This window comes from Triturus cristatus, chromosome 2_1, assembly GCF_964204655.1.
Source record: "Triturus cristatus chromosome 2_1, aTriCri1.1, whole genome shotgun sequence".
Classification (NCBI taxonomy): Eukaryota; Metazoa; Chordata; class Amphibia; order Caudata; family Salamandridae; genus Triturus; species Triturus cristatus.
The window spans coordinates 123,941,352-123,968,515 of record NC_140581.1 but is presented as its reverse complement, the minus strand read 5'-3'; the positions used below and the strand labels follow the sequence as shown (position 1 = coordinate 123,968,515).

Below are 27,164 nucleotides of genomic sequence, written 5' to 3'. Positions count from 1 at the left end.
CAGCTTTCTGCCTCTTTCCTGTGAAGGTAATACCATCCCCTTCGTATTTCTCAATCTTGCTCCTACACGCACCAAATTCTGACTTGGTTCCATTTTCAACTCTTGGCATTTATTGAAAGGCCCAAATGCATAAGCACTTTCTGGGACATCTTGGTTCTCTGTTCTTTCTCAATGTACTTGCTTTCACAAGCCAATCGTCCAGGTATGGATACACCAACCCCTCTTTCTCTGTATGAACACTGCTACTGGAGCCATGCATTTTGTAAATTTTCCAGAAGCTGATCTAAGATCAAAAGGAAGGGGTTTGAACTGATAGTGTTGTTAATGGAGTAAACAAAATCCGATCCATTGTCCTATGTGTGATTACCCCGAGGAAACAGAGCTGCACGTTTTTTTTTGTTGTGCTGGATACCAGAAGGCAAGGAGTCGCTGGTTGGCTCAAATTTGCAGGAATCTTGACACCAGGTCTTGTTCTGAAGCATTCAGGATACTGAAATCTGATACTGGTATCCCAATAGTTTATTTGGTTGCCGGTTTTTTATTTTCGGCATGGTGCACCAGAAGGGCTTATCTGAGATCCCAAAATGCAACTTGATTGTGCAATTCTATGCTGTAATTGTATTTCTTTTATTCATTATTCATGCATTAGTTTTAAACATAGGATTCCTTTTTTTATTGAAAAATGCTTTTTAGTCTAATTTATATATTTATTGTCCATGAACTCTCTAACAAAAATCGTGTTACCTCTGTCCAAATTTTATGACTCAACGATTCGATGATTTTCTAAATTTGAAACTGTATGTATATCTTTATTGTTTTTACTTATGTGTATGCACTTTCTAGGACATTTTGTCCGAAATAAAGTTTTTTCTGACTGACTGATAGTGTTGTCATACCACCATAAAACGGAGCTATTGCTTGTGAATCAGTATACTGAAATATACATCCTCCAAGTCTACGAGCTCAGAAAGGAAAATGATACTTACCAATATGCATCTGTTGTTGGCATGTAGAGCTGCAGAATGACATACTTGTGCATAGATCGCCATCTGGTGTGGGGCTTGGAGGATTGCAGTTTGTTGTTGTCTTGAAAGAAGTCTTTGTAGTCACGAGATGGGTGACTCCTCCCTTGGATGATAATGCGCATGGGCATCGACTCCATCTTTAGATTGTTTTTTGGCATGATGGAGTTTGTTATAAACAGAAAAGATGTCCATGTATAATGTATCTAAATAAGATGACACTGGAACAGATAGAGGTTCCAGGGAGGTGGGTGGGCGTATGTCATTCTGCAGCTCTACATGCCAAGAACAGATGCATACTGGTAAGTAGCATTTTCCGTTCGAGGCAAATGAGCTCCAGAATACATACTTGTGCATAGACTGTATAGCAGTGCTCTCCCCTAGCGGTGGTCACCTGTATCTGTTGCAGTGGTCTGGAAAAGTGTTTCAGAACAGCCTGGCCTACAGAAGTCTGTTGTTTTACCTGCACATCTACACAATAGTGTTTGGTGAAGGTATGTGGTGTAGACCATGTTGCTGCCTTACAAATGTCATCTAAGGGAATGTTCCCTAAGAAAGCCATGGAAGCCCCTAGTTTGCGTGTTGAGTGTGCTCTAGGGGGAATTGTGAATGTGCATTTTGCTTTCTGGTAGCATATTTGAATGCATTTGACTAACCACCTGGCAATTCCGGCTTTGGAGATGGGGTTTCCTTTATGAGGTGGAGAGAAAGCTACAAATAATTGGTTTGTCTTTCTAAAAGGTTTTGTTCTGGCAATGTAATAAAGTATAGATCTTTTCATATCAAGTGTGTGAATACTGCTCTCTGCTACCGAATCTGCTTTTGGGGGGAAAAAAACAGGCAATTCCACGGATTCATTAAGATGGAAAGCAGAGATTACTTTGGGAAGGAATTTTGGATTTCTTGTAAGAATCACCTTATGATGTAATTGTAAGAATGGTTCTTGTATGGTTAAAGCCTGGATCTCACTTACTCTCCTGAGAGGTGATTGCGACAAGGAAAGCTACCTTCCATGTAAGGTAACTGCAGTTCGCATTTGTGTAGAGGTTCAAATGGAGGACCCATGTGCCTAGTAAGGATGTTTAAATTCCACACTGGCAAGGATGGGATTGTGGGAGGGATTATCCTTCTAAGGCCTTCCATGAGCGCTTTGATAGCAGGTACCCTAAACAATGACAAATGTTGTCTGTTTTGCAGGTAAGCGGTAAGGGTAGCAAGATGTAATCTTATTGATGTGTATGCCAGATTACATCTTTGTAGATGCAGTAAATAGCAAATAATCTTTTGTATTAAAGCATCGAGTGGATCAATTTTGTTGTTATTGCAGTAAATGACAAATCATCTCCATTTGGCCGCATAGCAAGCTCTAGTAGTAGGGCGTCTAGCTTCTTTAATAATGTTCATACAATCTGGTGGGAGGTTGAGGTAACCGAATTCGAGGATTTCAGGAGCCAGATTGCCAGGTTCAGTTGAGCTGGATCTGGATGCCTTATCTCTCCATGGTTCTGTGCAAGCAGCTTTGGGGAGAGCTGTAGCTTTTGGTGTGGAACTACTGAGAGTTCCAGGAGTGTTGTGAACCATGGTTGCCGGGCCCATGTTTCAGCATTCCGTCCATCATCTCCTTGTGTTTGCTTCGGCTGTCCACCAACTGACCTTGAGCCTGGTTCCACTGACGTGCTAAGCATTCCTGTAAAGGGTGCATCTGAAGTCTTGCATGAGGTACTATGAAAATGCAAGAGGCCATCATTCCTATGAGCTGCATAAACACTCGTGCTGGTAGTGAGTGTTGGGGTTGAAGGTTTGTGATGAGGGTTTGCATACTGGCTATCCTGGCTGGATTGGGGTATGCAAGAGCTTTGGAAGTGTCTATTGTGGCCTCTACATACTGATGTATGTAGGAGGGCTGGAGATGCGATTTGGTGAGGTTTATTGTGAACCCCGGCTTGTGGAGCAGCTGAATTGTTTGGAGAGTGTGGATAACACAAGGACTGTATGGCTTGGCATTTATCAGCAAGTCGTCCAGGTATGGAAACACATAAATTTGTTGTCTTCGCAAGTGTGCGGCTACTACCGCGAGACACTTTGTGAACAGACTGGGTGCCGAGGTTACAGATAGTGTTGGCCGTCCACTGTAAACCTTCGATATTTCCTGTGAGCAGGGTGTATAGGAATATGGAAGTAGGCGTCCTTGAGAGCACGAGTGGCAAGGAGGTCGCCTTGATGAAGCAGTGTAAGGACCCGTTGAAGAGTGATCATGTGACAGTGATCTGACTGTATGTAGATATTGAGAGGTCTGAGGTCCAGTATTGGTCTGAGAGTACCGTCCTTTTTGGGGATGAGAAAGTAAAGTTAGTAAAACCCTGTCCCTTGATGTCTATTGCATGCTTTTGAAGTAGTGAGAGAACTTCCTGTTTGAGGAGCATTATATGCTCCGTGGACATTGGACGTTGTTTAGGCAGTACGTGGGGGGTGGGGGGAGGAGGGGGGGAGGGGGGGGGGGGGGGGAGGGGTATGTGGGGGGGAGGAGTTGCCTTAAGTTCCAGGCAGTAAACTTACTGAATAATTTGTCTTACCCACCTGTCTGTAGTAATGGAGTTCCAGACAGGTAGCAACTGTGAGTATTCCTCCGACCAGAGTGGAATGGTCTGGAGGGAGCGAGGGAAGTCATTGTTTGGTAGTGGGGGGGATTCGGTTGTTGTTATCTCGACCTCTACCTTTATTATTATTTCCCCTGTATCCCCCTCTAAAATTTACCTTGTTGGGGGATGTTTGTGTGGGGCTTTTGCATGAGGAGGAAGTGTTGTCTTTACTGAGGGGGCCGCTAGGTGGCGCAAGTGCGGAATGGCTGCATCTGGGTGAAGCATCCGCAGTCCGATGGCACAATCCGTTCATTAATCCTACTTCAAAGCCAGCTACCGTATCAAAATTGCAAGGAAATGGTGGAGAAATAGTCGCTGCACAACCCAGGCGAGTCCTGCGCGTAACGGAGAAGTAAGAAGCCAGTGAGCGGAGGAAACTGCTTTGGCCGACGACGGGACCTGCTTGATCAGAGGCCGGGCTGGGCGAAGCTTGCTAGCGAGACGCCGCGGCGCTCACGTGGCGTGAGGGCCGCGTCGGCCTGGTGATCGCTGCTGCGGAGACGAGTGCATGTCATAGGACGACGGATCGGTCGCCGCGGTGCCTGGGCACGATCTGAAGCAACGGAACGCGTGAGTACGGACTGTTGCATCAAAGGAAGTAGCGGCCACTGCGAGCTGCGAGCGCGGCCTTCATCTGTGCCCGTGCTGGGTATAGTACACGAGTACTCGCGGAGGTCTGAGACCCGGGCCGGACACTTTGAAGGAGGGAACGGCAGCGGGGCCTTGCCCCAAATGCAGGACTGTAATCTGTGCTAGTGCAAGCCCAGAGAAATAACCGGCGGCTGAAGCGGAGGGGGCGCTGCATTGCGAGACACTGCCGGGTGCGAAGAAATACCGCTGGGCTCGGAGATGGAGGCACCGAAGACCAACGGCCGCTGTGGATGCTGCGCTGTGGGGCGGCAGACCACGACATCTCTGCCTGCGGGGTCTGTATCGAGAGTGAGGTTGAGACATATTGGTTGGGTAGAGCCGATACAGAGTCTTGAGGGCGCCATACATGACTGGGTCTTGGCGCCTGGAGAGCAACTGAACCAAGAAGGAGACAGCGCGCTGAAGCAGGATGGGAGAGGAATAAACATGTAAAGCGGCTATATGAGGCTGTCATAGGGGCTACTCGCAATGCGGCCAGACTGCTGTGCAATCTCTGACATACGGTGTTTAAGCTACCTGATGGGTCCAGCCGCCATTTTTAAGCTTGATTAGTGAAAGTATCCTTCCCTGCAGGCGGTGCGTGAGGCCTGCACGGCGCTTCCTCACGAAGTACCTTACAACACTGCGTAGGCTGGTGAGCTGTGGTGACCTGGGGAAATATGCGAGGAACGAACGCTGCTAGGGAAGACTGACGGGTACGTGTGCTGCCAACGAAGTGGAGACGCTCGGGAGGCGACTGAGTACTGCCCCAGCCGCCCACGCTGCGGGACTTCTTGTTGATACTACATAGTAGTGCGACATCCTGAACTCGACACGAAGTGCAATACCCTGTCCACTGGTTGACAGAAGCACCTGGGGCTAGCTCAGTGCCATCGGTCGAGGCAGGAAGGGCTGTGCAGTTGGCTGAACTCTCCTGGCGCCTCGAGGTGTTGCATTGCAGCCCGGCGAAATGGGAAAGCCGGATCCTAGACAGCCTCGGCTCCAGTTTGAGGCGAAAAAGAACTCCAAGATGCTCCCGGATGGCGACACCGGACTCACGACAGCAAGCGACCGAGATCTACCGACGGAGCCGGACATCGATATGAAAACTATCCTCCTGGAAGTGCGGCAGGGCATAGCCACAATTGCGAGCAAAATGATGGATGACATGAACACACGCATGGATAATATTGCACGCAAAATAGATGGTCATGAGGATCGGCTCAAAGAGGCAGAGAAGCGCATATCAGACTCGGAGGACGCTGCTGCGCACATGCAGGATACTCTGGCTCAAATGGATAAGATCTTGAAAGTCATTGCGGCCAAGAGCGAGGACATGGAAGTGAGAAGTTGCCTCAACAACCTCCGACTCTTAGGAATACCTGAAACCACCAATACGGGCAGGATGGAACTGTATGTAGAGAAGCTGTTGACGACGATATTGGTGGAGTCCTTTTCCTCTCAATTTGTGGTGGAGAGAGCGCATCGGTCACTGGGCCCTAGACCTCCGGTGGGCGGAACGCCGCGTCCCATCATCGCCCCCCTCCTTAACTATAGACATTGATGTGGCCCTTAGGGTGGCGCGGGAGAAGAAACAACTTCAGTATGAAGGAGTAGCGTTCACTATATATCCGGACTTCACCGCTGCGGTGCAGGAAGACGGGTGGAAATTCCTTCCTGTGAAACAGAAGCTAAGGCAGGCACAAATAGACTATGCGCTGTTGTACCCGTCCCGGCTCCGCATCACTTACCAAGGCAAACAAACATTCTACACTAAACTACAGCAAGTCGAAGAATTTCTGAAACAACTGAGACGACGTAACAAAACGGCGCAACCTGCTGCAGGCACCCTGTCGCCCACCACATCGGATATTGATTGATCAGATAGATGCAAAGCAGACAGATACTGTCAACAATGGTGGGTGTGAAAGCTGCATCTCATTTATGCGCTGGACATGGTACCTTTGAAGAATTATCTCCCAACACTACACAGCTTATAGGGCCTGGCATTGGAGAACCTACGTGAACTACATCGGACACCCTTGCTTCCTCTATGGGGTATGGAGGGTCCTCGCGTGCCCCTGAGGAGGCAGGTGTTACTTGTGAGCTGCCTGGTGACAAACACCACCTGGGTGACCCCTCTGTGTTTTCTTTGTTTCTGTTTATCTATACTGAGAAGGGCTTACTAGCCCTATTGTTGTGGATTAATTGGGGTAGGGAGGGGGGAGGGAATTTTGTTACTGGCATGGTTGGGATGCTTCAGTGGGAAGAGGGAGGAGGGATAGGTAGTTGGAATGTATCAGAGTATGTTATGATGTTTTCAGACAGACCACTACGCAACTGTGCTGCTGTGGATAGTGGGCCACCTGCTGGATTACGAATAGCTCCTATCACTGCCAATGGAGAGCGCATTCGGCGAGACATTTGCTAATTGTATGGGGGTGTTGTCCTGGAATGTAAGGGGGATGGGAGACCCTAGAAAGAAGAGACAGATACTCTCATATTTAGATCGGCATGAAATCAGTATAGCGTTTTTGCAGGAAACACATTTTACTCCACAACGAAACATAGCATTTGCAGGGAAATGGGCAACTTACAGACTATTTTCCTCATACTCTTCCTATGCTCGTGGTGTCGCCATCTTAGTTAAACGACATGCGCCCTTCTCGCCACACGGAGAGCTCGTAGACCCGCAGGGAAGGTACGCAATTGTTTGGGGGAGGTTGGGAGCTGTCACTGTCACGTTAGTAAGGTGTTATGGCCCGAATGTAGATGCGCCTGACTTCTTCACTGTTCTATGGGGTAACATACTGGCATTGGGCACCACGCATGTCATCTGGGGGGCGGGGGGGGGGTGAATTTAATGTAGCCTTTACCCTAGCATGGACAGATCCACGGCGCTGTCGCATCACTACAATCGCTCGCAGGCAACGATGCGAAATATAATGGAAGAGGGAGGACTAATAGATACTTGGCGTCACATGCACCCACAGTCCACAGAGGGCACGCACTTTATATCTAGCGCGGCGTCATGGGCCCGGATAGATTATTGTCTAACATCAAGAGGTCTGGGGCCATCTATTAGAAGAGTAAGCCATCTGCCACGCACGTACTCAGACCACTCGCCAGTACATCTCATGCTTGATTTGTTGGGGGGGGGGTGGGGGGGAGGAGCAAAATGCACGTGGAGACTGCAGCCCACAGCCTTGCTGGACGCGGTATTCCATACTGAGCTGGAGGAATAGATTTGAGGTTTCTGTCAGAGAAATAAAGGATCAGTGGACTCGGTGGAGATCATATGGGAAGCATTCAAGGTCACGATCAGAGGAGTGTGCATGTCGAAAAGTTTTGGAGTGCTCCGAGATATCCGGAGGCGACTCCTGAGATTAGAAAGAGACACTGGAGGTGCGGATGACTCAGGGAGACAGAGGACAGGAACATGTAGAGATTAGGGACAAACTATCGGAATACACAGACACAGCAGATCGTGAATCCAAGTTCTTAGGGAAATACTGGAAGGCTCGGAGATATGGGGAGGGAGAGCGTCCGGAGAGGGCGTTAGCGGACGCCATCCAGAAGCCTAAATTTTCCAATTATATTCTTGAAATAATGGACTCGACTGGGGAGATGTGTCGAGATGCGACTGTAGTGCAGGATATCTTTGTGGGCCACTATACCAAGTTGTATAAACACAACGCGGAGACCCTTTAGAATTTGAGACGTTTCTGGGAGATGTTGCACTGGGGTGGCTGGAAGATCACCATCGAAAGTTCCTAGGCGCCCCGTTCAAATTAGATGAGGTCCATGAGGCAATAATGCAGCAGAGGTCTGGTAAGACGCCGGGTCTCGACGGACTCCCTGCTGAATTTTATAAAACTTACATGGATATTCTGTCCCCAATAATGAAGGAACTTTACGAGGAGGCCTTCGAGGACGGTTCGCTACCTCCTTCCATGAGAGAAGCCCTGATTACATCTATACTGAATCCTGGTAAGGAGCCTCAGTTTTGTGCCTCCTACAGACCATTATCGCTCCTTAACTGTGATACCAAAATATTGGCAAAGCTCATAGCGAATCAAGTTCTCCTCCTAATAGATAAGCTGGTGCTGCCGGACCAGGCGGGCTTCATTCCAGGAGGGAGACCTCGCATAATCTTCGTACGCTGTGCTCGGTTTTACAGAATGTGTCGCCTGACCTTCCGTTGGCTGCGGTTTTCCTAGATGCTACTAAAGCGTTCGACTCAGTCGAATGGGATTATCTTTTTGGTATTCTGTTCCGCATGGGCTTTCCCCCCGGGTTTGTGTCATGGGTGCAGCTGCTCTACCGACGGCCTACTGCTAGGGTGCTCATTAATGGTCGGGTTTCGCCTGCCTTTCCCGTTACAAGAGGGACTAGACAGGGATGCCCACTGTCCACCCTCCTGTTCGCCCTCGCGATCGAACCCCTGGCGTGCAGATTGAGACAGCATCCCAACGATAGGGCGCTCCGATGTCCCCTGCGGCAAATACTGATCTCGCTGTACGCTGATGATCTGACGTTACATGTTCGAGACCCCCATACTAACCAAAACCCCTTATTGCGTGAATTTATAGTCTTTGGGAAGCTATCTGGAATTCATATTAATCGGGAAAAATCGCAAGTTTTCCCCCTGACATCGGCGGCGGTCAAATTCCCATTGGACTATCCGCTTGCATGGTGCGACACAGATGAGATATTTGGGGGTTCAGATCTCAGGGGATAGAGATGAAATGATCCGCCTAAACTATGGCAGTGCCATAAGTCGGCTTACCGCCAATATCACACGTTGGATTGCCCTGCCCCTGTCAATGGCAGGTAGAGCTTCATTGATTAAGATGGTGATACTGCCACAGTTTTTATACCTATTTCTCAACCTCCCTTATCATCCGGGACGGTTCTTCTTTAAAACACTGCGCTCTGAGCTTACGCGCCTATTTTGGGGCGGTAGGAGGCCGCGGGTCCAGTGGAAAGTGCTTATGAGACCTGCTGTGAGTGGGGGATTTGATATCCCGGACTTTGAGTTATATCATGCCTGCGCCCAAGCCCACTACGCCTACTATTGGGTGCACCCGCCGGCATGCATGCCACAGGTAGCGGCGGAGCACTGGTTGGCGGACCCGATTCCCCTAGATGGAATGATACATGCACATTCTCGCTCTCGAAACACTGAGCCAACTACATCACGGGCACGGTGGATGCATGGCAGTATGTTATGAGGGTCCTGGGGGTCTCGACTCTTTACTCCCCGACTTTGCCTCTGAAGTACCACCCCCGGCTGTCGCCGCAGGAAGCAGACTTCAGACAATTATGCACTCGAGTGTGCAGACGAACCTGGGGAGATCTGTTTTGTAGTGGCAATTTTTGTACGTCCGCTCAATTTTTTGGCGACATACAACCCACCCCTTTAGAAATGTTTTTATATGTGAGATTACGGCAGGGTATGCGGGCCATTCTCCCGAGCTTTCCACGGGAGCCGTAGATCCTAAAGCCGCTGCACCAGATGTTACAGAACGCGAGTCCTGGGCACCTGGTATCCAACTTGTACCAAACGATACGAGCAGAGTGCGAGAGCCCTCATAGTAATGCACGAGTACACTGGACGGATGACCTGGACAGGGACATTACGGATGAACAATGGCGCTACTGCTGCTTACAAACTGCGGAAATTTCAGCTAGTGCCAGGTTGCGTATCATCCATTATAAATTTTTGCAGCGTATGTATTGCACCCCGGCTGGGATGTGCCGCTTTGGGCTACGGGACACAGACAGATGCAATAGGTGCGGTGGATCGAGAGCTTGGTTCCTGCATTTAGCCTGGGAGTGCCAGAGGGTAAAGGAATACTGGGGACAAATCTTTGAAGCGCTCTCTGAGATGACGGACTTATCGATACTGTGACCCCTTAGTTGCGCTTCTAGGCTACACTAGACAAATTCCCAAAGCACGTCGCCGCTATGTCTCACTTTCGTTATTAGCGAAACGCAGGGTGGCCTGCAGATGGGGTAGAGGGCAGGCCCCTAAATTTAAGGAATGGCTGGAGGATCTGGTGTACTGTCAGGAACAACTTACAATCTATGCGGAGACGTTGCCCTGCACTTCGAGACCAAGAGTCACATGGGGTCCTCTTACGCAGTACTTGCTGGCTCATACTGTAAGCTCTCCCCGACGAGCCCTGTAGCAGCAGGGAGCGATAGCAGAGTCTCCCCCTTGTAGTCTAATGCTGTTCTGGGACTCGGAGAAGAGATAATGCTTTCTCATCTTGTGGCAGCGGGAAGGGACGCAGTGTGAGAATGGACCGATCTAGGCAATATGCAATGTAATGTGTACCTAGTGCTAACGAACTTACCCATCTGTAGACTCATCGTCATAGGGACTACACCGTGATATGTTTTGTATCTGAGAAGGGACTAGCTGAGACGAATAATGTGACCCCACAGGACATACCCGTACATGCCATTGGACACTTAAGGAAAAACTAACCGCGATTGCAGACATGCCCTACTGTCTCCTTGCTTATGTAATTCTGTATGTGATGCTCATACAATCTGTATATGTTGCTCTGTCTACTTACTGTATGAACTATTATAGCTTGGAAAATTACAAATAAATAATTTTTAAAAAAGTATTGACTTTACTGATGGTTTTGGATGCGCCCCTATAAAAGGAGCGACAAAAGGCACCTCAGTGTATCTTTTTTTCTTTTTTTCTAAAGCGGTGTCTACAGCTGGGCCAAACAGGTGTTCTTGATCGAACGGCTGATTTAAAAAAGTTGTTTGCACTTCTTTAAAACCAGAAATGCGCAACCATGCATGTCTGCGTAGTAAGACACTGGTGTTGACAGATCTAGATGCAGTGTCTGCTGCATCAAGAGCACATCTGATGGATGCATTTCTAATTAACTTGCCCTCCTGGACCAGATCATTGGCTTTGGCCTTGTATTGGTCAGGCAAATGTTGAATTAGGTCCTCAACCTCATCGTAGTGAGCCCTGTCATATCTAGCAAGTAGTGCTTGTGCATTAGCTATCCTAGAGTGATTAGCTGCTTGGGAGGCAACTTGTTTGCCTGATGCATCTAGCAGTTTAGACTCTTTGGCTGGAGGTGGAGCATCACCAGATGTTTGTGAGTTAGCACGTTTTCTTGCATTGACACAACCAGAGAATCTAAAGGGAATTGTCCTTTAATGTAGGTGGGATCGTTGGGAGCAGGTTTATATTTTTTATCAATGCGAGGATTGAGAATCCTAGTCCTGACAGGGTCTTTGTAGATGTCTGGTGCATGTCTAATGATACCTTTGAGCATGGGCAAGGTTTGTATTGTCTTTTCTGATTGGGCAAAAGTATCTAACAGGAAGTCTTCTATGGGGTCTGAATGCAGTTGCACGCCATGATATAGCGCAGGCCTATTAAGCTGACTAAACCCTATGTTGTCATCTGGGGGAGATGGTCTTACTGGGTATGCATCTGGATCAGGAAGGTCTGGAGGATCTGAAGGATCACTGTAATCTGCCCATGTATTCTGTGACATAGCAGTGTCATCAGGGTCATCTAAAGGGTCATTATGGTGTACACCCCCATTCCCTAAGTCATAGTCATCCTGTGGTGGTAAGGTTGAGCATGGAGAGAGTCTAGGAGAGTGTATGGGAGACTTTGTAGGAGATAAAAGCTTAGTAAGAAGAACAGGAGAAGAGGGTCTTAGAGGTGAAGTGGCAAAGTCTCTTTTCTTCACAGACATCTCAGGAGAGTGTGAGGTATCCAATTTCCTCTTCTTTGTTGGGAGACTAACAATATGCCCTGTTTTAGAGTCTACATGCAATGTCTTCTGTTTCGGATCGATAGGATCTGGTTGAAACAGTTCCTCCTGGTTGTTGTCTCCTTTCAGCGCCGATTTTTTCGGTTCCGAACGCGATTTTGATTTGTGCTCTGGAGCTGTATGAGGGGGCTTTGTCCTCCTTCGGCTTCGATGTAGAGTCAGAAATCCTTTTTGGATCCGAAGGGTTTCGGGGTTGGTTCGGATCCGAGGCCTTATGGTCTTTCGGTGCCGAAGAGCTCGATGTCGAGGCTTTTTTGTACGCAACGGGAGTAGGATTTATTCCCGATTTCAGTACCAACGGTGTCTTTTGGGTACTGATATGCGGCTTGCTCGGTCCCGAGCTGCCAGAAGGCTTTTCCTTTGTCTTCGGAGCCAGGCCTGAAGGCGGGGCTTCTGAAGATCCTTCGGTCTCGACTAAGGCCTTCTGGTGTAGTTTTGACCGGAGCCTTCTTTTCGGGTGGGGCAGGGGCATTTGTACTCACTCGTTGACCTGGAGCCCCTGCCTCTGGAATGTCGGGGCTTTCATAAAAAATGTCGTCAGGCACCGGTGCAGCCTTGTGAGCCATAACGTGTTGTCGAGCCCGGCGATCACGGATAGTCTTTTTGGATCGAAAAGAGGGGCAGGCTTGACAATCCTTTTCCTCGTGTTCTGGTGAGAGGCAAAGGTTACTGTGTGGAAATCTGGCATCACACTTGGGGCATTTTTTAAATGGAGTCCTTTCCATCAGCCGTAGGCCCGAATGGCGCCGATAGGCCCAGCGGCCCGCATCGACAACCGGAATCGAGGTTTGGAGAGTTTGCGTGTCGAAGGGCACGCAAACGAAAACAATACCGTCAAGTGGTGATGGTTTGCGCGTTGAAAATGTTGGGAAACACGGTACCGAACCGGAGCGCCGAAAGTTACATCCGAACCCGATGGCGAAAAAAAAAAAACAATCATAAGATGGAGTTGATGCCCATGCGCACTATCGTCCAAGGGAGGAGTCACCTATCTCGTGACTACAAAGACTTCTTCCAAGACAACAAACTGCAATCATCCGAGCCCAAAACCAGATGGCGATCTATGCACAAGTATGTATTCTGCAGCTCGTATGCCTCGAACATCCAATTTCTTTAAAAATAGAAGTATTACCTGTAAAGTAGCCATGAATAACATTTGTCTTTTAATACCGGTTTAGATCTCTAAAATCCAGTATTGGACGTCATTCTCAAGATTTCTTTAAAATGAGAAAGAATCTCCTTGTACACTTCTTTTGTCGGCACACTTTTAATAGCCATTTTCTTCATTAATTTTACTCTTTCATGCTCTTTTCTTGGAATATCCAACACCCATTTATCTGTTTCCCATTTTTGAAGTAAAACTACATCCTCCAACAAACAGGCAGTTAAATGTCGGGTTTTTTTTCTTTTTAGAAAGTCATTTCCTTCTGCATTTGCCCTCAAACCTTGAGGTCTGATTACCTTTCCAGTCTCTGCCTTGACCTGGTCTCGAACCTCAAACTTTCGGCCTGAGCTCTCTTGCCCATTGTCCATACCAGTTGTATTATCCATGTATTGTATTTTGCCTATATGATCGAAAATAAGTTCTTGTTATTGTTATTGTCGGAAAAACTGCAGTTAATATTCTCAGTACGGCTGTCTAACCTGCAACATACCAGCGAACGTGCATTTCTGTCTCAGCTTTAATTACCTGAATGGCTTCCTCTACCTTACTCAGAAAAACATTACTGCTATCATATGGCCTATCCATTACTCATGCCTGAGCCGCCAGTTTAAAAGATGTGCTCCCCAACCAGTCATATCCCGCATGACTGTAGCATTTCCAACATGCCTTAACGCGCTAGTTAAAGCATCCCTGGTTGCATCTATTAACGAACATGCTTGCTCGCCATCTTTCAATATTGCTTTTTCTTTATCTTCCTCTGGCAATTTTTTTTAGCAGTGAAGCCATGGCACCTCATAATTGCCTGTCATATCGCTGCTGATGAATTAGCAATTTTAAACACATCCGTAGCCAACACATTTACTATTCTCACCACTGAATCCAATTTTCTGCCTTCCTTGTCTGTTGGCGCTGTCCATGGGGGATTATGGATTTCTCGCTCTCCACTGCGCAGCTGCTGAAATGATTGAAACGGTAGGTACCTGGTTCAAAATACATCCTGCCGCCTCGTCTATAGCCTTGCATTTCTTCTCTATTCTTTATATATGTACTAATGCACTTGATGGATTTTTCATGGTCACTAAACCTTCCCAAGAATTTCTAAGACAGTAACTGATCTTGTGCCTCTGTGTGTTTTTTCCTTAAAATCACATAGAAAACAGATACTGACAGTCTGATGCCTTCTCTATCAGTGAATTAAATCTCCCAATGTCACCTGGGAACGAACTACATCATGCAGGTTCTGGACCTGCATCCTTCGGCAATAAACTGCTGATGACGTCACATATTACATCACTCATGACATCAATGATGACATCTGAAATTACACATTGTGGATTGCGGTCGCGCAAGGTAGTTACCTGATCTAATTATAACGTGGAATTTCATTGGTTTTTTACGAGTGAAATGTACAGCTAACTATAACATGTGTGAAACCTATGGTTTTTTAAGTGAATTTGCAAGGTTTTGTAAATGATAATTCCTAACTATAACGTGTGTGAAACCTATGGTTTTTTCAGTGAATTTGTACGTTTTTTTAAATGCTAAGTTATGTATTTATTTTTTTTCTGGTTTTTCACTGTGCGCTGTGGGCTGTGCGCGCTGTGGGCGCTCGGTGCGCTTCGCGCACCGAGCACCCACGTTGCGCAGTCCATGCCGTGCGCGCCTCCCCTTTTTTTACACAGTAACATTTGTTTTTTTCTCCCTTGTGGGTCCTTTAATTTATTTAATAAATGTGATTGTTACTTCTTTATTTTTTTTTATTTTTTTTTTTCCCGTACGCGCACTCCGCGATTTTTTTTAAAAATTATTAAATGTATTTTTCGTACTTTTGGGTCCTTCTTGGACCCCCTGACAAACACTAGGGGGGTCTGCAACTCTCTTCGTTGCCCCCTTTTCACGTTCCCCACCTTTGTTTCTCAGTGCGAGAGACAGAAAATGGCGGCCGACACTTCCTGATTTCGACCGATTCGAATGTTTACAGTCATGTAACCACCAATCAGAATTGAGCTCGCGTACGGTAAGCTTACGGTAAGTGCACGGAGCGCGCTTACAGATATATATATTAATTTAAATGCTATTTTCTCAGGACCTACTGAACAGATTTACACCAGACCTACAAAAGGCACATCCTTGACCTGAGGACTACCTCTCTGCCAAATTTCAAGTAATTCTGTTCAGCCGTTCGGGCTGTAGCTCGGACTAAAGGTCCTATGGGAAAATGCATGGGGAAAACGCGTTTTGGGACCCCCCTTTTTTCTCAGCCCCCGCTTGACGAATCCCCCACGGTCCTAACTATATATATTTATATTGGTATTGGTATTGTTACCAGGCGGGAAGTTTCAAGCATGTCAATCTATGAAAGATCCAATGCTGGAGAACTCCCAGGCACCGGTCGTGACATCTGGTCACCTGCCTATTCACAGACAAAAACAAGGCTTCAACCACCTAGACAAAGTGTCAGTGAGAGAATGGTTAAAGGCAAGCAAGCGTTCGGAATTAACTGACAAAGGCTGTAAGATCTCAGTAAGAACATTTGTTTTGGTATCTAAGGAGTGTATCTGAATTTCTAGTGCCTCAGCTGCCTTCAGGACCACCACACCAAAAGAGGCACATTTTTCCATCAGTGGCCCAAGTGGTGAATCAAGCTCTGTCTCAGGCAAGTTGTCAAGTCCACTAGCATTCTATAAATCATTGTGTAAGGCATCAGTATAGTGGTTATCAACATCTTGGGGTGCCCCCTGCTCTGGCACAGGATGAGTCCAAACCAAAGAGAACAGTCTCTGCTGCTAGGTTGGACATGGGAGAAGCACTGGGTTTGAGTCAGGCTACATGACAACCAGTCGGGCTTTAATCATTTTGTAGAGTGACATCAGTCAAACTAAACTTGGTTCAGGGTACTACAGGGGTGTCAGCACTGCATCTTCTTCTAGCACTGGTGTAGACAAGATCAACATGTATCTCGGGTAGAAGTTTGCATCAGAGATGGTATGGCCCTGGTAATAGGTCCCGGAAAACAGCACTGGGGATGGACATAACTAGAATGTGAGCCCCTGCAAGCCGGAAGCATATTAAACATCAGCATTATCACCCCAGCCAGGAGCAGGTGAACCTCCCCTTCTGGGAGTGGCTGGGGGAAATGCTGTTTGCCATGGAGGCTTCCCTCAATTTAAGTACTCACTGGGGGTGAAGGGGTCAATTATATTTATAATGTATGCCTTTTCCATTCCCGGGGGAGGCACTTGAGCCCCAACCACCCTACTTTCCCACAGAATGGAAATGGTGGCTTCCATTTGAAAAGTAAAAGGTTGTTAAGCATCCAGGGTTCACACACACAAACAAAACCAAACAGGGAAGTTGTTTTATCTTCCTTTATTTGGGGTTGGAGATCTGGTAGGGGCAGCTCACCTAGTAAGGTCAACAGGAGTAGAGAAGCCAAATTCAAATTGGCGGCAGCCATTTTTCCTTCCCTAGTAGCAGATCGGACCCTAGAATTCCCTGATTAAGGAAGAGAAAATACCAGCTGCCATTTAGAATTTTGCTTCTCAGTGCCCAATAGCCAGACCCTACTGCCCTTGGCAAACGGTGTGCACCAAATCCTCCATCATGGGAATTTTTACTTTTGAATTGTAATGTGGTTTTGGAAAGCTTTTGTTGCTTCAATATGGTTATTGTAATTGCATTTCAGTTTGCCTTGATGTGTATCCTGCAAGGTGAATGTTTGTTTTTCTTTATCCTCACTTGAAAATAGTTTTTTGTTATTTTGTGGCGCTGTCTCAGTAGAGCACTTTGAGAGAAGACCTTAAATTCACAGATTGCCAAGTGTTTTTTTTAATCTTTTGCTTTTGTACCCCAATGTCACTTGCACAGCATTGCAATTTCACTTTCTTCTCATATCACACACATCATTATCAGTGCATAACCACTTCCACAAGTACGTCTGCATACTACTTCGCACACAGTATTTGAAAATTAGATAGGTTAGGAAACTGATATGGCTTCTCGGATGATTAGTTGCTGCATAGGCCTTATGTGAAAAAATAGAGGAGAGCTTGGAGGCCGGTTCCAAAACGGACAGTGAATCTAAGGAAAGGATCATGGACCAGAATCCAGAAATCATTTTAGTGATGGAATCCCATCAGATTACTCCGTTTCCAATCATTTTGAATAAGATGGCCATGACGCACAGCAACCTGTGTCACTGGAAGACACAGGCAGTATAGTCCCATCTGTAGTACAGGCAGGTATTGCGTAGATCACAAGAATGTTCACTTGGCAGCACCCTACTAAATACCAACCGTTAATTCATCCTGTCACCTGGAGATTCTGGATATAAAGTCAATACAAGTATTATTTTGCAAACTGATCACATCCAACTCTCTGTGAATGGCCTAGCTCTTGAGGAAATTCAACAGCAAATACATTTGCAAGCCGAACAGTTTACTAAGACCAGGGCCACTGGAATTATACTGCAGGGGAGCCCAAAATAATGTGGCGCAGTTGCCTAAATAATGCGTCAAGAAAAAGAAAATTATGCAGCATACTGTGGCAAATTTGTTTCATACAAATACTTCACTATTTTGTAATTTTTACAATGTGGTAATACTGTCTGGGCAAATATTTCACCTCCTTTGTTTAACCACCAAACACAGAGAAAAGCAACCAAAAGATTTACAGTTACCTTTGCAAGGGTCATCCAACTGCTTTCGAACCAACACCGCTACGTTTTTAGCAACTTTTAATCAGTTTGAGCTAGAAAATTCTTTTTTTGATAAAATCTGCAGATTATAGATTATGTGGCAAATGAGGCAAATCCATAATCAAGCATAAAAAAAGGAGAATCGCATAATTTTATTGGCCCTAAGATTTGTGGACTCCAGTTCACCTTAGAACTTGAACATTTTTGGGGTCTTCTACTGCTTGTGGAAATATTGTGCAAATCACTGTAGACTACTTGGTTTTCTCGTACTATTTGCACAATACCCAACTTCCCATTTATCATAAGTATGTCTACAGTCTTTTGGCTAGGTTTGCACTATAGAAATACCACATATATACAACTCTGAGGCATTGACCCAAGACCATCCAGTTTATGAAGGGTTGTTAAAAATTCAGCTTATCGTTGAACATCTCTGCCAAGTTTCCCAGCATTTATACTCCAGGAAAGACCCTCAAACAAATGTTATTTTTTTTTAGCAAATACTTTTAAATCAAGAGGCTGCATTTTAAACAAATTATTGCTTTATGTAAAAGCAATCACAGGCATGGTGGTCTGCTGGCCTCCGCAGGTCACCATTCCTATAATGGTAGCGCTTGATTGTCGGTTGCAATTAGTGACCTACCTAATTAATATTTATGAGGTAAGTCGTATTGCTATCCACTAAGAATCGGGTTTTTGAAAAACACCCTATTAGTATATACGTCTGTTTGCAAACAGAATGAATTTGGCAAGAGTCGAAGCACAATCTGCGACACACATTAACAGATTTTCTTTGTAATCTGCCCCATACTTTCGCTCTATTTGGGGTTTCCAAATGTAAGCCACTGTGCAAGAAAGAATACATAATTCAAAATCTGAATAACATGATGCTTTGGGTTATCACAAATTCCACTATTTCTAAACTCATTATCTTGAGTACATGTGAATAATACAGAGGTTTACTTTTACCTCATTTTCATCAAACAGATTTTACACAAATTACTTGATACATGGTCGGCACACAATAAAAAATAATAAGCTGCATCCCTGTTGATGGTCTTGATATTGTGTGCTTTTGGGCAAACAACCCCTATGTATCCTTACTACCTTACGAGTGGCAGGTGCAATTGTGTATTATGTTAGTGAATCAGCCATCACGCCAAAAATAAATTAGATGAAAGTCATCTCCTATTTTTATTTTACCATACTTTATCAGTTTTTTATTTCAATTATTCATTTCTTTGGGGAAACCATTTACACAAATGACCACTTACTGAACTCCAGATTTTTCCTACTTTGAAAAAAAGTATATACAACATGTCATAGTTCACCCAAGGTTTTCACACTTGGTTCCATCACAAACAGCAAGTAGGAAAAAACTAAACAAATCAAAATAGGTAGAAAATCGACATACAACTTATAACATTGCAAAAACTGGTAAAAATTATTTAACACCTCTACAGCTCCTGGAAGCTGGGAAGCGTGATCTTATCAAAACTAACCTTTTATGATTTTCCCTTTTAGATTTAAAAAAAAGTCATGCGCTATCTATGGCTTTTTAAATATTGATGTGTACAGTAGCACTGCCATTAAATACGATTTAACTAGTGCACCTGGCTGACGTGGAACACTAAAAATAAGAACAATTAAATGAAGAACCAGAGGCATTCTTAAACAAATACACCTTAATCTTCAACAGACCTATATACTGATTTATTAAATTGGACCATCGAAGTACCACAGTACTACTGCAATGATAGTGGACTACGAGGAGCTGAAAAAGCAACCAACCTCTGAAATTGTAAACACAAGAGTTACAGACAAATATACAAAGTGATGCACTATGAAAATGGTACTATAATAAATAGAACAGTACTATAATTAGTCTTATTATAACTAAAATTTACCACAAGCTGATACATGGGAAGGTGTGATAGCAGATATTGGTAAGCACTTACATCTTCATTCCAGTCTTCTGCTGCATATTCTTCTATAGCATTTCTCCATGCACCTGTAGAATAAATTAACATTGAAAATAAGCTATTTACATAATTTAATGCAATTTCTTAGCCATTATATGTTGGCTATTTCTGACAAAAGGGTGGCTTTCTTTTTACTTAATTTCTGTGTGAAATCCTGGACAGCTAAATATCACCCGTTTTGCTTACAAAATAATCACTGCATGGAGAGAGTTTTTCATCATTACATATATACATACAGAGATACACGTCACCAACATTATTTGATATGTATGTGCAATTATTAGCATAAAAAATTAAATTCTGGAAACTATAGGAAAAACTTTCTTATATTCAGTAGTGATCTTTCACAACCTGAATTCAGAAACATCTGAAATAGCTCTCCAACACCGGTAGGGGGTGCTGGCTCCAAGTCAACACAGGAAGTGAGGCTTTGGTTTAGTCAAAGGAACCACATAGTACCCACCCCAGTGCCCCAACATCAGCTCCCTGTCCAATTTCTACATGCCCTTAGAGATAGAGAGGGAATGCTGTTAATTGATGCAACAATGCAGTACAGCAACTTAATTTGGAACATTACTAAGACCTTTGAGAATACTTCATAATGGGGAGGCTTCTGCATGTATCCACCAGAAAGAAAATGTTACTTACTCCGTAAGCATCAGTTCATGGCATGCAGTGCTGTAGATTCACATGCTTACCATAAGCCTGCCATTTAGTGTTGGGCTCAGATGTGTGCAAATTGTTTTTCTTAGAAGAAAGTTTTTCGAGTCACAAGGTAGTGGGACTCCTCCTCCTCCTGGTAATACGCATGGGCATCGATTTCACTGTTAGATTATTTTCCCCCATGACTGGGTGAGGATAGAACGTGAAGTAAAGTGTAGTATAAAGTGATGTCCACGCAAAAGGAATTTGTGAAAAAGAAGTGAAAATAACGAACAAGCACAGGTGTCTGGGTAAGAGGGTGAGCGCAGGTGAATCTTCAGCACCATATGCTACGAACAGATGCTTACTGGGTAAGTAACTTTCAGTTCAAGGCATGTGTGGCTGTAGATGCACATGTTTAGAATAGACTGTGAAGCAGTTCTTTATAAGCTGTGGTTAATCTATGGGCATTACAGCTGTTTGAAATAATGTCCATAGGACTCCTTGGCGAATACTGGCTTCTAGACGGACCAGTACATCTACACAGTAATGTTTTGGAAATGTATGTGGGGTGGACCATGTAGCTGCTTTACATATGCCAGGTATGGGTATATTCCCTAGGAAGGCCACTGAAGCTCCTTTTTTATGAGTGGTGTGAGCTCTAGGAGGAATAGGTAAAGTTCTTTAAACTTTAGGAAGCATGTTTGGATGCACTTAATTCATAATGCAATGCCAGATTTAGAAATGGCCCTTCCATTGTGAGGTTTTGAGAAAGCGACAAATAGCTTTTGCGTTTCTCTAAATGATTTAGTACTGTTGATGTAATATATGACAGCTCTAATGTATGGAAAGCCCTTTCTGCAACTGAGTCAGACTCTGGGAAAAAAAGCTCCATAGCTTAAAATGGAATTGTGAGACCACCGTAGGAAGAAATGTAGGGTTGGTGCGAAGAACAACCCTAGGATTTTGTATTTGGATGAAGGGTTCTTCTAAAGTTAATGTCCGAAGCACACTGACACGTCTGAGTGAAGTGATAGCAACTGGGATAATTACTTTCCGGGATGAAAACTGGAGGGGGCAGGAGTGGGAGGGGGGGGGGGGTTCAAATGGAAGGCCCATTAATCTTGTTAATACAATATCGAGATTCCACGTGGGAGCTGCTGGAACTATAAGAGGACTGACTCAAGACCTTCCAGTAAGGCTTTGACAACTGGAATCCTGAATAGGGAAGTCTGTTTATTTTGCAGGTATGCAGCCAGCGCTGCTAGGTGAAGTCTTATAGACGTAAAAGCTAATCCAGAGGTATGCAAGGGAAATAAGCACCAGACAATACCATGTACTTTAGCTGCAATGGGAGCAATGCGTTTGGAATGACAATAGTGAACACATCTTTTCCATTTGGCTGCCCGAGTAGGAGGCCTGTGTGCCTCTAAGAATATCCATACATTGTTGTGGGAGATTGAGGTACCCAGATTTTAAGATTTCAGGACCCAGATTGCAAGGATAAGTGATCTCGGTCGGGGTGTGGTGAACCATGGTTGTTGTGCCCATGTGGGAGCCACAAGAATGAGGGTGAGAGATGTCTGCCGAAGCTTGCAAACCAGAAATAGAAGTGGGAGAGGCGGAAAAGCATAACCAGAAATAATCGGACCATCTCATCCATAGTACATTGCCCTTTAGCAGCGAATGTGGGAACCTGGAGGCAAAGTTTGGGCATTTGGCCAATTCTGCTGTGGCGAAGAGGTCTTTTTGTGGCTGTCCCCAATACTGGAAGCATTGGAGGACTTGTGGGTGAAGCTCCCAATCATTGACTTGTTGGAGCCTCCTGCTGAAGAGATCCATAAAGTCGTTATCAACTCCTAGGAAATACTCCGCTAACAGGTAGTATCAGAAATGCCACTTCCAAATGGTCCGAGTGGACAGGGAAAGCTGCGGTAATGTGGTCCCCCCTTGCTTTTGGAGATACTACATGGCTGTCATGTTGTTGGTTTTGATGAGGATTACCTTTCCAATTAGGTTAGGAAGGAAGGCTTTCAGAACTAGCTGAAAAGCTAGCAACTCCAGGTGAAAACTGACTGGGTGTCAAGTGGCCCTGGACAGTGAGATATTGATAGTGTGCTCTCCATCCTATAAGGGAGGAGTCTGTTACTGTCCTCTGTGGACCGGAGTCTAGGAAAGGCCTCCCCATTAACAGGTTGTTGGTGATCCACCACTGCATAGAGTGGTAAGCTTGATGGCTGACCAACACTGGTTCTTCAAATTGACTCTCCACTCTAGTCCATTGGTGTGATAAGCATGCCTGCAACGGACACATGTTCAGTATGGCATGAGGTACCCATGGCTTTACATGAAGCCATCATGCCAAATAAAAACACAACTGTTCTTACTGTTACTTGTTAACCTGGTTGAAAGTGGGGCACGAGTGCCTGGAATGCTTGCATTTTGACAGTTTTCAGGTAATACCTAGTTGTGAATTGAGAATCGCCCCCAGGTAGGGTTTTATTTGAAAGGTTTGGAGGTGGGACTTTAAGACCTTGATGGTAAAACCAAGTTGGTGAAGTAGATTCATGGTGGCCTGCATGTGCTGAAGGCAGTTTTGATAAGTTGCGCTTTATACGAGCCAATCATCAAGATATGGAAAGACATGTATGCTTTGCCTGCACAGGTGAGCAGCTACTACAGCAAGACATTTGGTCAAGACCTTGGGCGAGGTAGGGACCCCACATGGGAGCACTTTGAATTGGAAATGAAGAACATTTATTAGAAACCCTTGATATTGGCGATGTGCACCTTTGAGGTTGATTACGCCCATTAAGTCACCTTGTTGTAACAATGGGATGATATCTTGAGGAGTGACCATGTGACAGCACTCTGTGAGAATGTATTTGTTTAGGGGTCTGCGGTTCGAGATTGGGCTGAGGGACCCGTCCTGTTTGGGACTAAGGAAGTATAGTGAATAGACCCTAGTGCCCTGTTGGTAGAGTGGAATAGACTGTATAGCTCCTTTTTTCTTTTAGGAGTGCTTATAGTTCTTCCTGAGCAACTGCTGATGTTGTGGGGAAAGTTTGTGTTCAAGAGGTGGAACGTTGGGAGATGTGAAGTGAGCTCCAGACAATAACCATGTTGTATAATATCTTCCACTCAATGGTTGGAGGTAATATTCCGCCAGGTGGGATGGAACCCCTTTAAGTCGACCCCCCCCCCCCCCCAACAGGTGGTGTGTGATCGGGGGAATGATTGGGGAGACAGGGTTTTGTGGTTGTGGCAGAAGGTTTTGTAAATCTGTCTCTACCTTTGGAATTGGTACCCCTGTATGAGCCTCTGCAGTAACTCCTAGGCGAGGTGGTTTGACTCAGAGTCCGCTGATATGAGGGGAGGTGGTCTTGGAACCTCCATGATAAGAGGAGCCGAGAAAGGAACTACGATGAAACAGTGGTCTTAGCGGATGCATTATATTTTCTTAAGGAGGGTATCTACTTGAGGAACAAAAAAATTCCCCATCAAGTGGGCGGGGCCAGGAGATGGTGTTGGACTTTGGGTTTAAACCTTGAGATCCGGAGTCAAGTATCAGCAGCATTAAGTGCACAGCGAATTATGGTGTTGGACATTAATTTCCTTTTGATGCAATTTGATATGTCAGTTTCTTATGTTTGTGCAGGGGGTATTGGAGCATTTCCTTAATCTCTACCAGTGAACCATATATCTAGAAAGGAGGTCTATATATTTTGAGATCCGCAAGTGATTGGTGGATTCGGCGGCCACTCTCTTCCCCACTGCGTCACCCTTATTACTTTCCTCACCTGAAGGACGCACTTTTCCAGATGTTTGTGAACTGGCCCTTCTACGGGCAGTTGCCACAATTAAAGTCTAGTGGAAGTGGACTTTTAATATATATGGGGTCGTTAGGTGATGCTATATTATGAGAGTTTGGCAGAATAATTGCAATTAGTCGTCTAGTATCTGGGTGGCTCATGATGTATTTCGGTATAGAGTTAAGTTCAACTTGTGGTCTCTGAAGGAAAGGTTCCACAGGCTCCAAACCACGTGCTTCCTTAAGGGGTGGAAGAGTTTTCATCTCACCATCTGAAATTTTTGGTGCTGACATAAGTTAGGGTTTCGATGCAGAAGCTTTCTGCTCCAAAGGTTGACTGCTCTGAGGCAGAAGTGCTAGACTTTGAAGATTTTTTCTGCGTAGAGCCAGGGCTGGGAGTATCCAAAACAGGAGGTTGGTGTAGACCATGGCCTGAAGGCAGTGGCAGCCCAGCAATGGTTTTAGGTCTCTCAGGGATAGTCTGTCAACTTTTTTTGGAGGTTTGCTAGGGTCGATGCAAAGGTGGCATCGGCACATTACTCACAGCTGGGGGCAAGTATTGCAGCTCATTGTCGGCGCTATGGTGATGGAAGAAGGGTCCTTCATCTGCTGCCAACACTTGTGCCTGCAGATCTTTTTGGAGGTCCTTGGGTCCAAAGAGGTCTGGGGTCTCGTCCACAATCCTTCAAGACATCTTGAGAAGTCATGAAGAGGCTTTTTGGACCTAAAGGATCAACAGGCCTTGTTGTGTTTGGGAGAGAGGCACAGATTACATACCTGATGAAGGTTGGTGCAAGGATCTACAGCCACACAGGCCTTAACTGATAGTTACCAAAGGCAAGTACATTTTCCTTCTGACGAAAAGATGTATCTGTAGATTCTTCACCTACTGAATAGATTGCAAAGCAGTACTTTACCTGGGTGGTGGATCTGAATGATTCGTAAGATAAGGAAATACCGTAGAAGTGAGTAAGCAAAATGACCATCCCTTCTCTTTGAATCTAAAAAATGCACAGGGAAGGTGTGAAAGGAAGCCCATGTTGAGCACAACATACTCAGCTACGGGAACGGCCCTGGCGAATGCCAAGGGGGTACACAGTGCCCTGGTGGAATGCCCCCAAATTCCTTGAGACAGATTTTTTTTTTGTTGCCAGAGTGTACCACATTTTGATGCATAAAAGAACAAGTTACCTACCTTCGGTAACAATGTATTTGGTAGAGACATATGTTAGTTGTAGATTCCTTACCTTATAATTCCCCCAGGCGCCAGTCTGGATCCAGAGATTTTTTTCTTCAGCAGTACCCCTGCACGTCGGTACGCGGCTTAGATCGGCTCCATGTCAGTCGACTGCATAGTGGGCGCAGATATGACGTTGCGGGACCTACATAGACGCCACCCATGCGTACTGACGTCAGTACTTAACACTACTTTCCAACCAGAAGCACAGAGACATGAAAGACACTGATCACTGTGGTGTCAAAACTAGAGCCCTGTAAGAGAGTCCCTATCCTTAGAAATCAGTTTGCAGAGCTGGAGGGATCGGTGGGGGCGGTAGGGAATCTACAACTAACATATGTGCCTACCAGATACATCGATACTGAAGGTAAGTGACTTGTTCATCTGATAGAGGCTGCTAGCTGTAGATTACTTTCCTTAGAATAGACAGCCCAGCAATAGAATGCCCGGAGGGTCTGCGAACCAAGATCATACCAGAAAGTCCTGGAGGACCAAACAGGCAAATTACCTGTCCCTTCGGGCTTGGGTGTGAAGGCAGTAGTGTCAGGTAAACTTGTTCAAGGATACCAACGTTGCTGCCTGACAGATGTCAAGGACTGGGACACCACGTGCTAATGCCGTGGTTGCAGCTGTTGCTCTGCTGGAATGAGCACGCAACCCCACACCCTTCTTTGTCAAAGCCAGGCATATTTTGATGCAAAGGACAACCCATCGGGAGATGGGCCGTTTTTTTAACAGCCTTTCTTGGCACCCACATAGCCAACGAAGAATTGATCATCCACCCGGAAGTCTCATGCGATCAAGATAAAAAGACAATGCATGTTTTGGGTCCAGACGGTGGAGTCTCTCCTCCTACTTGGAGGGATGCGGGGTTGGGTAAAAGGTAGGCAGAGTGATAGATTGTAAGCCATGAAAAGGTGTGATGACATTAGGAAGGAATGAAGGTTTGGTCTGAAGCACCACTTTATCTGGACAGACAGATAGAAAATGGGGCTTAGAAGATAAAGCCTGCAGCTCTCTCACCCTATGAGCAGAGGTGATGGCAACAAGGAATGCAGTTTTAGAGAGTCAGCAGCCTGAAAGGCTCGAAGGGAACGTACATGAAAAGTGAGTACCAGATTTAAGTCCCATTGGGGCATTACAAAAGGAGATGGAGGGAACAGATGAGTAAGGCCCTTAAAAATCTGTTAATAATTAGAGAATTGAATAAAGAAGGCAGATCTGCCAGCCAAAGAGCAGAGATGGCTGCAATATAACCTTTAAGAGTGACCCAAGAAGATACTTGCGGGACCAAAGAAAGAATGTACAAAAAGACTTCAGAAAGAGTAGCAGAAAGGGGATCAACAGCCTTTGCTGTACATCATGCCACAAATTTGGGGGCGTGGCTAGCAGCCGGAGATGGCGGACGTCTAAAAGACGAGCTCTGGGCCGGGGACTGCAAAATCCTTCAACTGCATACATTTCTAGCCGCCGCGACAGCATCCGACTCCCGGGCTCTACCGCTGGAGGCTGGG

At 45.5% G+C, this 27,164-nt stretch overlaps 1 protein-coding gene across 6 annotated transcripts in view; it reads right to left on the bottom strand.

Moving 5' to 3' along the window:
- The window catches only part of UBAP2 (ubiquitin associated protein 2), a 1,669,217-nt gene that overhangs the window by 1,162,860 nt on the left and 479,193 nt on the right, over positions 1-27,164 (bottom strand). For all 6 annotated transcript variants that reach the window (XM_085628825.1, XM_085628795.1, XM_085628777.1 and 3 more), the window contains exon 9: positions 19,937-19,989. In XM_085628825.1, coding sequence (XP_085484951.1) covers positions 19,937-19,989 — 53 coding nt within the window. The remainder of the gene's footprint in view (positions 1-19,936; positions 19,990-27,164) is intronic.